The 15149-nt window shown below is 38.4% G+C and overlaps 1 protein-coding gene across 2 annotated transcripts in view; it reads left to right on the top strand.

Moving 5' to 3' along the window:
- LOC127662830 (heat shock 70 kDa protein 12A-like) overlaps positions 1 to 14317 on the top strand; it is a 53794-nt gene extending 39477 nt beyond the window's left edge. For both annotated transcript variants that reach the window (XM_052154192.1, XM_052154193.1), the window contains exons 8-12: positions 3735 to 3821; positions 4487 to 4591; positions 5064 to 5322; positions 7230 to 7333; positions 8346 to 14317. In XM_052154192.1, the coding sequence (XP_052010152.1) occupies positions 3735 to 3821; positions 4487 to 4591; positions 5064 to 5322; positions 7230 to 7333; positions 8346 to 8977 (1187 nt within the window). In that variant the 3' untranslated portion in view covers positions 8978 to 14317. The remainder of the gene's footprint in view (positions 1 to 3734; positions 3822 to 4486; positions 4592 to 5063; positions 5323 to 7229; positions 7334 to 8345) is intronic.
- The last annotated feature ends 832 nt before the right edge of the window (positions 14318 to 15149 follow it).

The raw sequence follows: 15149 nt of genomic DNA, 5'->3' as shown, positions 1-15149 counted from the left end.
CTGTACATTTGATATTCAATGGTGAGCATTGAAAACATATTAAGGAGCTCAAATAGTCTCTGGTTAATTTAATATGCTAGTGAGACCAGAAGCAAGAAGCAATTGTGTGTGGCAACCCGCTGGGAAGTAAAGTAAAGTAATCTGTTTTAGATTATATATGTTATGGAAGTACTGAATACAAGTTAATATAGTAAATTAACACTTTCTTTAGTGTTTTAAAAAAGCATACAAACATACTTTGAAGATGTTCTTGTCTATATAATGTAAGTATATTTTGCATATAAAAACATTGTAAAAGGAGCATAAAAGCAGACTTGTTTGCTATTTCTTCATACTAGATTCATGTGTGCTAAATTTTGGTCTTAATTTGTAACATTTTGACCACGTCTTGCTGATTTCCTGTGCGCTAAGTTTTTGTCAAGATTTTGTCCACTTCTTGCTTGATGACTGTGCACAATATTTTGGTACATTTTGGCAACTTACAGCTATACGACTATGCGTAGAATGTTGTTGTAAATTTTGACCACGTTCCTCTATGTGACTGTGTTCTAAATTTTGGTACATTTTGGCAAATATCCACTACATTCACGTGTGCTACATTTTGGTCCAAATGTTGGTACATTTGATCCACTTCCCACTATATTACTGTGTTCAATATTTTCAAAAGAATTTTATGACTGTGAGTTAAATTGTATTCAAAATTTTGGCCATTTTCAACTATATGACTGCACTAATTTTGGTAGATTTTGGACACTTTCTGCTAAATTAATGTACACTAAATTTTGATCTAAATTATGCCCACTTCCCAATATATTTCTCTGCACTACATTTTGTTCTAAATTCTGGTTACTTTTGCCCACTACACAGCTGAGCTCCAAATTTTGGTTAATTGTGGTTACTTTTTTGGTACCTTTTTGTCATTTTTGGAGTTTGACTGTTCCCTATCACTACTATATGCTTTTGTTGAATGAAAATGTGCAATGTGAAAATTCTTCAAAATAGGGGCTTAAATAATGGGCTGGAATAGTCACTGATTAATTTTAGTTGGCAGTGAGAGTCTGAGACAGGAAGTGGTGTAATTGTGTGTAGCGACCCACCGTTTAACTGGGTACCAGTGAGCAGCATTGAGGGGCTGTCTCTCTGATATTAGTAAACCCAATAACTTCCTAAAGCCCAGTCAGAGTCTGGTTGGGGATAACATGTCCCTTTTAAGGGCTGTCTCACAGTTATATTCTTTAACATCTGGATCTATTTTTTTTTCATTTATTGTGGATGTTTTCCCACTAATCCTGTTGGCTTCATCTGTTGTCACACTGATTCCCCAGCATGTAATCCAGCTGCTACAGATGTGTCAGATGGCAGACTGTAGAGTGAACACCCCTTAAAGCAAGAATGTAACCACATATTCGGGAATCGGGGGAACCAAATGTAATCATTTAAAAATCAACCTTTGAAAAACAAATCGGTCGACCAGTAATCTACTCAATGTCTATAGCTGATACGGCCCTGGCTCTTTCACAAGACATTCTCTTGTGCATTCATTTTGTCCACACATTTAACATATAGTTTTCAGTGCCTTAATGATGTTTTGAATTACAATAGGCTGTTTCCTAACTAGTGAGTTGTAAATTTGTTATCAGGCTGCTTCAGGAATGTTGAGATGGGGGGTCTCTTGTGTGTTTAAAACACTGTTAGATTAAGCCGTTTGAAACAGTTTGAGCCTCAGCTCTCCCATGCTCCATCAGAACCTTGTACTGTCTTTTTCAGTCTTGTACTGAAAAAAAGGCCAGATGGCCCATTTCATTGTTTTCTGTGGTAAGGGAAAATGTCAATCTGACATCAGCCTCCATGTGGTCACTCTCTACAGCTTTACACTTCCTGTTTGGGAATGTTTACAACTACCAGGGTGACCATTGTGACTTTATTTTTAATGTTTTGAGCATGTTTTGAGGGGTAGGACTACTGTTAGTTCATCCAATGGAAGACAGTAGGAGGGTTCATTTACATTTACATTTATGCATTTGGCAGACGCTTTTATCCAAAGCGAGTGCACTTATTACAGGGACAATTCCCCCGGAGCAACCTGGAGTTAAGTGCCTTGTTCAAGGACACAATGGTGGTGGCCGTGGGGATCAAACCAGCGACCTTCTGATTAACAGTTATGTGATTTAGCCCACTATGCCACCACCAATGTTCGGACTGTTTTAAAAAAAAAATTTGCAATTGTATTTGGAAATGCTAGTGGCATACCTTTTAAAACCTAACTTTTTACATTTACATAAACATTTATTCATTTGGCAGACGCTTTTATCCAAAGCGACTTACAAAAGAGGAAGAACATCAGCGAATCATCTTAGGGAGACAGTGGTACAAAAAGTGCCATATTACAAAGTTTCACTATCATCATAATAGTATACAAAACAGATTTAAGTGCAACAAGTGTAAATATATATATATATATATATATATGTTGGGAGTTGGGAAGGTCATTCCACCACCGTGGTATGATGAAACTGAAAGTCCGGGAAAGTGTTTTGGTGCCTCTTTGTTTTGGTACGACAAGGTGACGTTCCTTAGCCGACCGCAGGCTTCTGGTGGGAACGTAGCTCTGCATAAATGTTTTTAGGTATGCTGGAGCAGACCCAGTGACTGTTTTATATGCCAGCATCAGAGCCTTGAATTTAAAACGTGCATGAACCGGCAGCCAGTGGAGAAAGACAGAGTGGTGTAACGTGCTCTCTTAGGTTCATTAAAGACCAGACGTGCTGCTGCATTCTGGATCATTTGGAGAGGTCTAATAGCACATGCAGGAAGGCCTGCAATGAGAGCGTTACAGTAGTCCAGTCTAGTTATGACAAGGGACTGAACGAGCAGTTGTGTGGCATGTACAGAGAGGAAGGGTCTTATCTTCCTGATATTGTAGAGTGTAAATCTACAAGATCTTGCAGTTTTTTAAATGTGATCTGTGAAATTTAGCTCATCATCAATGGTTACCCCTAGATTTCTGACCGTTTTGGAAGGCGAAACTGTAGTTGGACCCAGCTGCAAGGTGATGTTGTGTTCAACAGCCGGGTTGGCTGGAAAGACAAGGAGTTCGGTCTTGGCAGGATTGAGTTGAAGGTGGTGTTCCTTCATCCAGGCCGAGATGTCTGCCAGACAGGCAGCGATTCGAACGGTCACTGTGGTGTCGTTGGGCTGGAAAGACAAGTAGAATTGCGTGTCATCAGCGTAGCAGTGGTAAGAGAAACCATGTGACTGGATGATGGGTCCCAGTGATGTTGTGTATATGGAGAAGAGAAGTGGCCCAAGCACTGATCCCTGAGGTACCCCAGTAAGTAACTTGTGTGGCTTTTTAGCAATCAAGGTAATGCTAGCCATATTGGCATAATAGTATTGCACTTATATCGTTCTACAATTGTTTCTATTAATGTTTCTATTTTGGACATTTCAGTTTCAAATCCACTTAATGATTAATGTTTTAAGAACACTTAAAAATGTCAGCAGTTTCAAAGTTATGTTTTGAATTTTATGAATTTGGCTGAAATTAAGAGTCTTGCATTCCATTACAACTTTTTTCCAATGGCATCCCCATGCTTAAAATAAACTGTTATGCAGCCCATGTTCCTTTCTCATTATATTGCCTTGCCTATAGAACTGCCACAATTATGACATGTACAGCTTCACTCTGCCTTCCTTCTCACACACACTTCCTGTCTCTCTCTGTCAATAACCAGCCAAGGAGCATGTGCGCCGTAACCGACAGAGCCGCACCTTTCTGGTGGAGAATGTCATAGGAGAGCTCTGGTCTGAACTCACTGAAGGTAGAGTCTGTATCTTCTCACAAGCATGTTTCTTGTAGTATATTCCTCCTGCTTTTTCTAATGCTGTCATATGTTTAGAAAACCTAAATTCTTGTAAGATGCACCCTAGCATATAGAAAAAGAAACATGCTTAGCTTGAAATACTTCTTCTGTTGATTCAGGTCCGATAAACAAACATATCCAGCCCTTATTCTTCTGTATGAATTAGCACCTTCTCGCACATCAGTACTTCAGCACACTTTACCAATTCATCACTGCTGTAATAACCCCACGCAGATTAATTTTCTTCTAGTTCTCTACTCTTAGAAAGTCATTAGCATTTAGAATCATTACAATTCAAGTTTAAATTCTAACTTGAAAATATAAACTTAAATTATACAGTGTGTACAATATACAGAGCTTCTTAAATGCCAAAGGCCTCTCCTTTGGAGACCAAGAGACAATGAACCCTGAAAATAGGTCACTGTTCCCCTGACACCTTGGAAAAGCAATTCTATGCAGACATGTCAGAATCACACCACCATGATGTTAGAATCTACAGAGTTTCCTGAAAGTGTCAAACTGAGTAAAATGTCAGATGCCTCACTGGATAAGATGATCCTGACGAATTCATTTCCACTGGTGACCTCTGATGACCTTCATTTGATGTTTCTGCTGGTGTCTAGGCGACCGCTATGTGGTTGTGGATTGTGGAGGCGGGACAGTGGATCTAACGGTTCATCAGATCCGAATGCCTGAGGGGCACCTGAAAGAACTGTATAAAGCCTCAGGTAAGAAAAGCCACAGAATCAAAAAGCCAGAATTTCTTTATTCAGTGTGGAAGGTTTCATTCTGAAATGAAATTATACATCATTTTAAATCGAATAAAAGTAATAGTTCAGCCAAAAAATAATTCTGTCATTATTTACTCACCCTAATGTCATTCCAAACTTGTTTGCTGTTATTTTTTTATGTGGATCACAAAAGTAGATGTTTTTAAATTACAGTTCATAAAGGATCTTGACCAAAAAAAAAAAAAACATTAAAGCACTATTATGGTGACTTTTTAAAAAAAATTACTATTCATTTGGACACTTAATAGCCCCAGATCACCTTAAACTGGCATTATATGGCAAGAGCTGTGTAACACTTCTTTCAAAATGTATATGTTCATATTTTTGGAAAATATAACAATGTACATATTGAGAAATGTGTGTAAATGATGACAGAATTTTTCATTTATACTTTCCATCTTCTCCACAGGAGGCCCGTATGGCTCTATTGGAATAGATTATGAGTTTGAGAAGCTCTTGTGTAAGATATTCGGGCAGGATTTCATCGACCAGTTTAAGATCAAGCGTCCTGCTGCATGGGTGGATCTGATGATTGCGTTTGAGTCTCGTAAGAGGGCTGCGGCTCCTGACAGAAGCAATCCACTAAATATTAATCTGCCCTTCTCTTTCATTGACTACTACAAGAAATTCAGAGGACACAGTGTGGAGCAGGCACTGAGGAAAAGCAAGTGAGTGATGAATGCTTGAATTTTTCAGGAGTGAAATTGGTTGTAGAATGGGGTTGTTGTCACTTCCATAAATAACTCTTTATGTACAGAACGAGATTAAAGGGAAAGTTCACCCAAAAATTACAATTATGTCATCATTCACTCACACTCATGTTATTCAAGACCTGTATGACTCACCCTCTGTGGAACACAAACTGACAGCCTACTCACCATTTACTCTCTTTGCATCTTTTTTCCAAACAATGGCTACATGTACATGCACCCTCATAATGCGATTAAGGCAATACTGTGATTAGATGGCACTTTCTCCGTTGTCATAAACTGGTGACTCTATTTCCTGCTGACTGTCTCTTTTGAGCTCGGTTGTGTGTGACCTACAGACCCTGGGGAGTTAATCTGTCTATTCATGACTGCTGTCAATACCGTCCACACAAAGGCATTCAGTAAGCCATCAGGCCATGTATAAAGTTGCCCATATCAGCAGAATGAATACCATGTTTGTGTACATGTGATTGCTGTCTATGTACTGAAGACACTCATAATCAAGCAAAAGTATTAGATCAGGCACAAATGTCCAATTATTATAGAAACTAAACAAGGTATCTAGTTCAGTGAGAGAACCTTGAATTACATGATATTAGTATTATTTAGAAAATGTGAAAAAAAATTTTTTTTCCACTTTTGTGCCAATTTGGAATGCCCAATTCCCACTACTTAGTAGGTCCTCGTGGTGGTGCGATTACTCACCTCAATCTGGGTGGTGGAGGACAAGTCCCAGTTGCCTCTGAGACCGTCAATCCACGCATATTATCATGGGGCTTGTTGTGCATGACACCGCAGAGAATCACAGCATGTGGAGGCTCATGCTACTCTCCGCGATCCACGCACAACTTACCACGCATCCCATTGTGAGCGAGAACCACTAATCGCAACCACAAGGAAGTTACCCCATGTGACTCTACCCTTCCTAACAACTGGGCCAATTTGGTTGCTTAGGAGACCTGGCCGAAATCATTCACCACACACTGGATTCGATCTCGCGACTCCAGGTGTGGTAGTCTTTACTTGCTGAGCTACCCAAGCCCCCTACAATGTAGGTTTGACGCAGAAGTATAAATCGGCCTTAACACTAAGACTAAAACCTTGGCAATTTAACTTGTCCCAATTTCCGTGTAGCAGATGATTAAACTGGTGAGAAACTCCCATAGACTTAGGACTTATAGAAGTAGGAGCCTGAGCCATGTCTTGGGTCCAGAACGTCATTCATTTTGGGGGTGGGCTATTTGACTTGGTCCAGTAAGTAACCATTATGTAACCACAAAGAACACAATAGCAACCAGGTAGCAATGCCCTGCCAGCCACCCTGAACACCTTAGCATCGTGGTGGTGAGTTTTGACCGGGTTAGCACCACTCATTTTATATTTTCTTCAGAAAATATAAAAATACTTTTTATTGCTTTTATGGATACACTAGTGTATTCTTTCTCAACAGAATATTGTAATCTTATCAATTGCGAGCCCTGAGTAATATCCCCTAACTTGTATGTTATAGATTATTGGCTCGAATGTCTCACAGGGGACAGTTTTCCCAACAATCAGACGATTCAGCCATCTCTATGAGGACTCGTACAGCTCTACATTATGCTGCTCAGTCCAGTGATATGGGACTATGCATGCTTTAACCAGAAGCACAAACATTAGCTCTAACACACTGACTTTTATAGCAGTGTAAAACCTAATAAAACTCAATAATATGAACACATTTGTGATATAAAAAAAAAAAAACTTTTTGACTTTGCACCATGTCCAAATGAACTGTGATTTTGAACTGAGTTTATTTAATTGTTTTATTCAGTCTATACATTTTTTTTCTAATCTTTTTTTTTCATCTCCCCTGTACCTTGCAGTGTGGACTTTGTGAAGTGGTCATCACAGGGCATGCTAAGGATGAGTCCAGATGCAATGAATGCACTGTTCAAATCAACTATAGACCACATTATACAGCATTTGAGTGAGTACACACCCAGTTTTACTACAACATATTTGCTTGCACACCAGTTGGATGTGCCTTTAAATAATAACAATAGTAGTTTAATATTGTTTTACTTGTAGAGCTCTGGTTGATCTCTACAATGCAGTTTCATAAACAATAATGCTTTATAATTCATTATCAGCAAAGGCTTCATAACATAATCATGTTTGCAACTCACAGCAATATGCCTACTACAATTTCAAACATTTCAAACATCTACTTGGTATAGCTTGTAAAACTGTGTATGAAATAAACAGCCACTTAGAGACACATTTAGGGCAAGTGTTGCTCCAGTCAGAGATGTCCCAACCATCTGCCCAAAATACTCCAGCAAATGCTCACAGAACTGGGACAGAATTGGGTCCCTCTGCTCTCATGTTGGCTGTATTGCCCGGCTGTAATCTGTTCAAACAGCAACTACAAGCAAATATATGAAGCAATAAACTGTATTTTATTCTTTGTCAATTTAAAGGTGCACTCAGTAACTTTTGTGTTTGTTGCACTGGTTGATATGGCATTCAAGTTGACTTTAACAGACAACTAGCTGTTTAGATTCAGCATCACACAAAAGCAAGAGGTTTTGATTACCAATGCTGTAGAAATTTGCAATTTGCAGTAAGCGATGATTCATTTATTCTGTGAGTGAAAGTGTCAGATAAAAGGGGAACTACCGACATAAAATAAGTATAACTATTAATGTGGTCATGTGATCTCAACATGGTGGCACCCATGAGACAGCCCAGCTCCATGTAAAATATTGGCGCTTATATTAGGTGCAGGTGATCTCATGTGAGTATAAATCACTTCAATTTTATTTGCATTTCTTTAGGGGTAAAGCCTTTAATAATGAGGAAACAATTACGCACCTTAAACGAAAAACCAAAGAAATGCATTCTTTGGTAAAATTCCACGAATTAGATTGTTTTGATGAAATATTTGACTTTCCCCTTCTGTTTTGCTACCTGTTCTCATTCTTCTATTTGCTCTCCAGCTGAGTTATTTGAGAGGCCGGAGGTGACAAACATCAAGTTCCTTTTCCTGGTGGGTGGCTTCGCTGAGTCTCCACTACTCCAGCAGGCAGTTCAGAACATGCTTCAGGGCCGTAGCCGAATTATAATCCCGCATGACGTGGGCTTGACCATCCTTAAAGGGGCGGTGTTGTTCGGGCTGGATCCCAGTGTCATAAAGGTGCGCCGCTCTCCACTCACTTATGGTGTAGGTGTCCTGAATCGTTTCATAGAGGGGAAACACCCACCAGAGAAGATGCTTGTGAAGGATGGAACACGCTGGTGCACTGACGTCTTCGATACTTTCATCTCTGCCGATCAGTCAGTGGCGCTGGGTGAAACGGTAAAACGCAGCTACACGCCTGCGAAGCCATCACAACAAGTGATTGTGATACACGTATATTGCTCGGAAAAAGAGTCGGTCAGCTTCATCACGGACCCAGGTGTAAGGAAGTGTGGTACGCTGAAGCTGGATGTGAGCGGTACTCAGAGTCCAGCAGCACGAAGAGAGATCCAGACACTCATGCAGTTCGGAGATACTGAGATTAGAGCTATGGCTGTTGATGTGGCAACCTCTCGCTTTGTCAAAGCTAGCATTGATTTCCTTAGTCAATAGGAGAAGAGGGGAATTAGTAAATGATACACTGCAAAAATTATTTTCTTGTTTAGTATTTTTGTCATGCTTTCCAGTTAAAATATCTAAGCATGCTTTTAACAAGATAGCTTTTCTTAAGAAGCAAAGTTGCGTAATATAATACTTTTTTTGCAAAAATATATATTGAATTTTAGTGTAATTTTAAAATTTAAATTTCTATTCTTAGAAATTAACTAAATCCTCTAAATAGCAAATCAACGGATAAGTCATGGAAAATACTATATTAAATATATTTGGCTCTAAAATACTTAATTTTATATAAATTGCTTTTGTGAGTGCAATATCTGTCAAATAATTTTTTTAAACGAACGATTGGAAAACTCATGGTAAGTCATTGTTTAAAAGGTGTTATTATGCTTAAAACAAGAACAAAAAAATCCAATGGGTAAGGAAAAAAATTCTCATCCATTTTTGCTTCTCAAGTCATTTAACTTGCTCTAAGGATAATATGTATTTTTACTGGAAAACAAGACAAAATAGTGATTAAGTAAATCATTTTTACTGTGTAGAAGGATAGAGAAAAATAAAGAAAAAACAATATAGAGAGCGAAATGAAGGTTGTAGTTACGGAGTCTCAACTAATACACAATGATCGCCGACCCTCCATGTGACCATTGATTGAAGTAGCTGTGCCATTCATGTTATTTTATTTGGTTATTCCTTTTTTTATAGAAATCATAACTGGACTCAAGTAAGAATTTGTCATATCTGGCATAGAGGGCTGACCCGAAGTTGTTATATTTAAATTTTGTCTTTTCGCATATCAGACATGTTCTATACGTCCACTTCATCTAGGCTCAGTCCATTATTCTCTGTATGCTTCTATAGTCTATTTGCAGTATCTTAGTGGCTATTTTATGCACAGGGATGCCAAATCTGCATGATAGAGCTAAATTACAGCTGTGTATTGCTAGTAGTTCTAGTTTGGGATAGTACCATATATGAACTTAGCAGGTCAGCATAGCGCTATGTTCAGGTAAAGGCAGCAACATCAGTCTTATAAACAGATCATGGAAGAAATATAATATTGTTCTCTCATGAAACTCCCTGCTTTGCTCTAAAAAGCTGGAATGTTACCTCCAAGGATCAGTAAAAAACAGTTCATTCTTTAGATTATAATGAAGACTTGAAAGCATTTTGCTTTGGCTAATGAACTGGCCGCCTGTTTATTCATTCCATAATAAAGTCATGCAGTGGGATGAAACCTCAAATCTCAGTCAGACAGATGCAGAAAATCTCATTCATTTGTTCCTCATCTCAAACAGAATCAGAATCTTTGAGAAAGTGTTGAGAGCTCTGAATAGAAAGTATGGTACCTCTAAGAACCACTGATTAAACCTGAGTTACTCATTACATAAGGTGCTGATGCTTGTGACAAAATGACCTTCAATGTGTCACGTAGTGCCACAGGTCTAAAAGCTCAACTTTCAACCCTTTTATAGTTTAATGTTCTTATTCTTATTTTTTTCTATTTGTGTTTTATAATGTTTCCTGCTTCCTTTTTTGCATGTTATGAAATCATGAGTTCTGGACAGTTACATTTAAGTTTTTTTAAGAGAGGTCGAGGGCGGCATTTCTTTTGTCTCTAATTTCGAAATATCTTTTCATTTTGTCAGTCAGTATGTTGCTCTAAGCGGAATGAGAACTCTTAAATCCTAGAATGTGAATTTAAATCATCATTCAAAGTGGCAATGAAAGAGAAGTTGCTAGCTGCACATGCAACATGATTTGAAATGATAGTCATCGCTAAATGCTAGTTGCCTTTAATCCTACTTCTTAGAAGGGGAAGCCACTGATGTTTATCCTGTTTTTATTTTTATTTAGATTCATGGAGAATATGTGACATGAAAATATGTTTATTTCTGTATATACAGTATTTAAAGCTATTGTACAGATTTTTTGCATTATTTTAGCATTATCAGCTTTATGAGCAGTGTGTGTATGATGGCCTCAAAAGGACCCTTTTTTTCACACTCACCAGCATTTATATGAATCGTAAATGCAGATATCACCCTAATCCAAACCCAGTCATAACCCCATGCCACAACCAATTTAAAACCTACCTTGATCTCCACCTGTACTCCAATGAAGACCCTCAAATAATCCCATTCCCAGTGCTAAACACAGACTGAAACCTAATCATTACTTTAATCCCAACCTGAAACCAATGAAGACCCTAAAATAATCCCATTCCAAATTCCATACCAAGATTTAAACATAATCTTTTCTTTAATCCCAACCTGATGCCCAAAGAAAACCCGAAAGTAATCTCAATGCCAAACTCTGTCTGAAACTCAGTTATTACTTTAATCCCAACCTGAACCCCAATAGCCGCATTTCCACTGTCGATATAAATGAGGGCGTGATAGTGCATGCCAGGGCGCAATGGGAGAAAGGTGCCATCCATTGTTCCTTGCAGGCTACATTTGGTAAGAATTAGGGTGAGGGCAGGGTTAGGACATCTGCTACCTGCCAGGAAGAAACCGTGGCTCCAATGAACAATGTGCTTGCGAGGGCCAGTTGTGTTCCCACTGTCACTTCCAAATGCTTGGAAAATGACATTTAAACAACCAAAACTGCAACCCTCCCATTAGCTTAACGGGGATTTTACTGTCACCAGAGATGTCTCCTAGCAACCCAACTGATAAACAATGCTGCTACGCATTTGTGCTACAGGTGTACAACCACCAAAGAGAGTTTAGAGAGAGCTGGTTAAACAAGCTTTAATATTTTATAATGTAGGAACTTTGACTCAATGATCAATATAATTTAATTAAAGTGAATGTTTATCATTAACTTTGTACATCTCTGGATGCTGACACGTTTGTGACGTCACACACCTGCATCTTGGTGAAACAAATTGCAGACACATTACAAATCTGTTAGGATGCATAGTGGACAAAGCCGTGCCCAAAGGAAGAACTTTCCATGGTTCTAGGTCATGGACTGTGTGTTGGGACATTGTTCTGCTGTTAGTGGAGAGATCATTCAGGACACCATGGCAGTTAAAGTCAGTGAGTTGTCAACGGTTACTTATCTTGCTAGCTAGCTAACATTTATATACAATATAAACTTCATATCTAGATAACATTCGTATTTGGTTTGGCTTGTGAAATGGGCGGGGTATTTGACGTTTGCACCAGGGTGGCGTATTAAGGGTGGGTTTTAGGGCAACGCTGCAGGGCTTTTGGCCCGATGGCGGGAATGCAGAGTGATTTTGGCTTCGAGGTCCGAGGCTATTGGCCCCGGCTGACCAGTTTATGGCCCTGGCTCGCACTGGCAAAAAATAATAAATTCCCAATCCCACAACCAGTTTGAACCATTAAACTTACTTTAATACCAACCTGAACCCCAATGAAGACCCTAAAATAATCCCATTCTCTAATTGCCATTTCCTAATCCCTATCTCAAATGCACACAAAAGATGAATGATTGTGTGAGTTGCCTGTGTTGCTCTGTTTTTAGAAAAGACGTGAAAACCTTTGACCTTAAAAACATGCAGTTATCAATTGAACTGAATATTGATGAAGTGTAACATTTTGGTATATTTTGCTGTGGGGAGACGAGGTGACTGATTTTGGGGTGTGGCACACAATTTATTCTGTAGATGATTCCACAAATTTGATGTGTTTGCTTTGGAAGACTAGTGTGCACAAATACACAGCCACTGCATTAATAATGACACAGATAATAGGCATTAAAAATGAAAGCAATAAAAGTGTTGCAATGTGATATCCTACGCTTTTTTCTAGTTTACTCAACCATGCTATTCTGCCGGTGTTAGTCTGTGTGTGAATGCATTAGCTGCACAAATATAATGTTGCCGTGGAATATGTAATTAAAAATTTGGTCATTGATAATACTTACACATCATCATTTTATGAAAACAACTAGCATTTTATTCTATATTTTTTCCTTCCATTAACACTGTTTTAAACAGTCAGCACGAGAATCACAGTAACAGTGTAATTCTAAAATAAACAAATTTAAAAAGTTCCTTAAAAAATCTGCTTTATGCGAAAATCTATCCATATATTTGCCTTGTAATGCAAGACATAAAGCACTATGTGTTAACAGTAAAATAGTTCTCATAGAGCACAATTCAAATTAGCATAATAGTATAGGACTTGCAGCAGAAGAACTGTCATAATGATGTATCAATCGAGCCCATGTTTCTTGGAAGGGTTCAGATCTTTCAGTCCAATCATCTGGTAAGGTGTGATCAGATCCTGTTACATTTTCTGTTAAAAATGTCATCAAAATATGTAATACTAAGGAAAATAAAATACATAAGCTAAACTGGCTAAAATACTGAAGCTTCTCTAAATGTAAATTCTTTCCACATCTAGACTCGCTGCTGCTCATGTGATTGTTATTGCAAATATTTGCATATGCTCTGCACGATTCGCATGAGTGACCAAAAAGATACAAAATAGTTTCTGGTATTCTTCATTTGAATATTCTGTTTTAAATTAAATAGATATCTGGATAATAAAACCCAAGCTACCACAGCTCATTCGTTCATTGGTTCTGCAAGGCAGAAGAAGCAGGAAATGATGTCATCATGTGTGATACGTGTGCATGCACATATAGGGCAGGTGAGATACCTGAACATACCCACAAATATAGACACACACCTTTACAATCATGTGCAGATGTGTGTAGTATGCACACCTTTTCTGCTCAGAGTAAACTAATAGTGTGAATGTGCTGGAACAAGCCCTTACTGTTCTACACTTCACCATACTTTTTTATGGGCAGCTTTGCTATTATTGTTTATCGATAACACAATATATTGCCTCTTTATAAAAATATACTGTAGTTATTGCCATGATACGGTTGTAAAATCCCCTTAAGAGCACTGTCATTTTGTTCTTTTGGGTTTGTGTTTAGTTTTATTTTGATTATCCTGTCAAAAATACCCCTAGAGAGGGACTTTCGCTGTGAATTTGATTTTGAATGGCTTTTCAGCATTGTTTTATTTAACTGGATAAGCTAAAAGCAAAGGGGCCTGGTCATAGGGCATGAATAAATTTGGGAAATGAATTTCACTGTTTGCTAGATTCTATGCTTAAAATGCTTGAAAGTCACCGAGTCATTCACTTGAGCTGACATGGACTCACTCACTGTGTAAACTCGCAAACCATACACCTACTGGGTTGTTTTTGAACAATGGAAACAGTGTCACTGCTCTTGCCATCTGCACATAAAAAAAAAAAAAGATTTGCAATTGTATTTCAATCAATGCCAAGCACTAACCGCCAAAATGTCACCCAATAAAAGTATATGTATTTCAAAGAATGGTTGTGTTGTCCTCCTTTTGATGAAATGATATTTAAGTGACTTTGTGCTCTTCTCTTGTAAATCTTAGAGGGACTATTTCCTCATTGAGGTTCTTCTGTGCTGGAGTAATGTACAATCTAATGTCCCTATTCTTATACAGGCACTGGATGGGGTGGCTGTGGCTCAGGTGGTAGAGCTGGACATCCACTAATCACAGGGTTGGTGGTTCGATTTTCCGGCCCACATGACTCCACATGCTGAAGTTTCCTTGGGCAAGACGCTGAACCCCAAGTTGCTCCCAATGGCAGGCTAACGCCTTGCATTGCAGCTCTGCTGTCATTTGTGTCTGTGTCTCTGTGTGTGTTTGCGTGTGAGTTGGATGAGTGAATGGGTGTAAAGTGCTTTGGTAACTGCTACGTTTAAAAAAGGTGCTATATCTGTGCAGACCATTTACCATTTTACCATTCTCATTAACTAACTTCTTTCTTTCTGTCCTTAGCACCTTAGTTCCTGAGGAATATGACACCTCAATATAACACTTTTTTTTTATCTCCTCTCCTCTTTGTATGTTTTCCAGCCCACTTTTAAAAGAAGAAAATAATTTAGGACTAAGACTCTTCCAAACATACAGTTTTATGTTGTTTTACTACATCCTCCGGTATGATTACAGGTAGTTCTAGTTAGGGACCTTGACTCAATAATAGACTCGTTCAAGCCTGAATGCTTGTCAGACTTTCTTCAGTTATGTACATTCACCATTCCATTATGAAAATGGTCCTTTCATTGCAACTCCTTATGCCATCTGTAAAATCTAACGTTCTGTACACAAATAAAAGCAATATTCTCACAG

Source organism: Xyrauchen texanus, chromosome 22, assembly GCF_025860055.1.
Source record: "Xyrauchen texanus isolate HMW12.3.18 chromosome 22, RBS_HiC_50CHRs, whole genome shotgun sequence".
Classification (NCBI taxonomy): Eukaryota; Metazoa; Chordata; class Actinopteri; order Cypriniformes; family Catostomidae; genus Xyrauchen; species Xyrauchen texanus.
The sequence above is the reverse complement of the archived record's forward strand: the minus strand, read 5'-3'. Positions and strand labels throughout refer to the sequence as shown.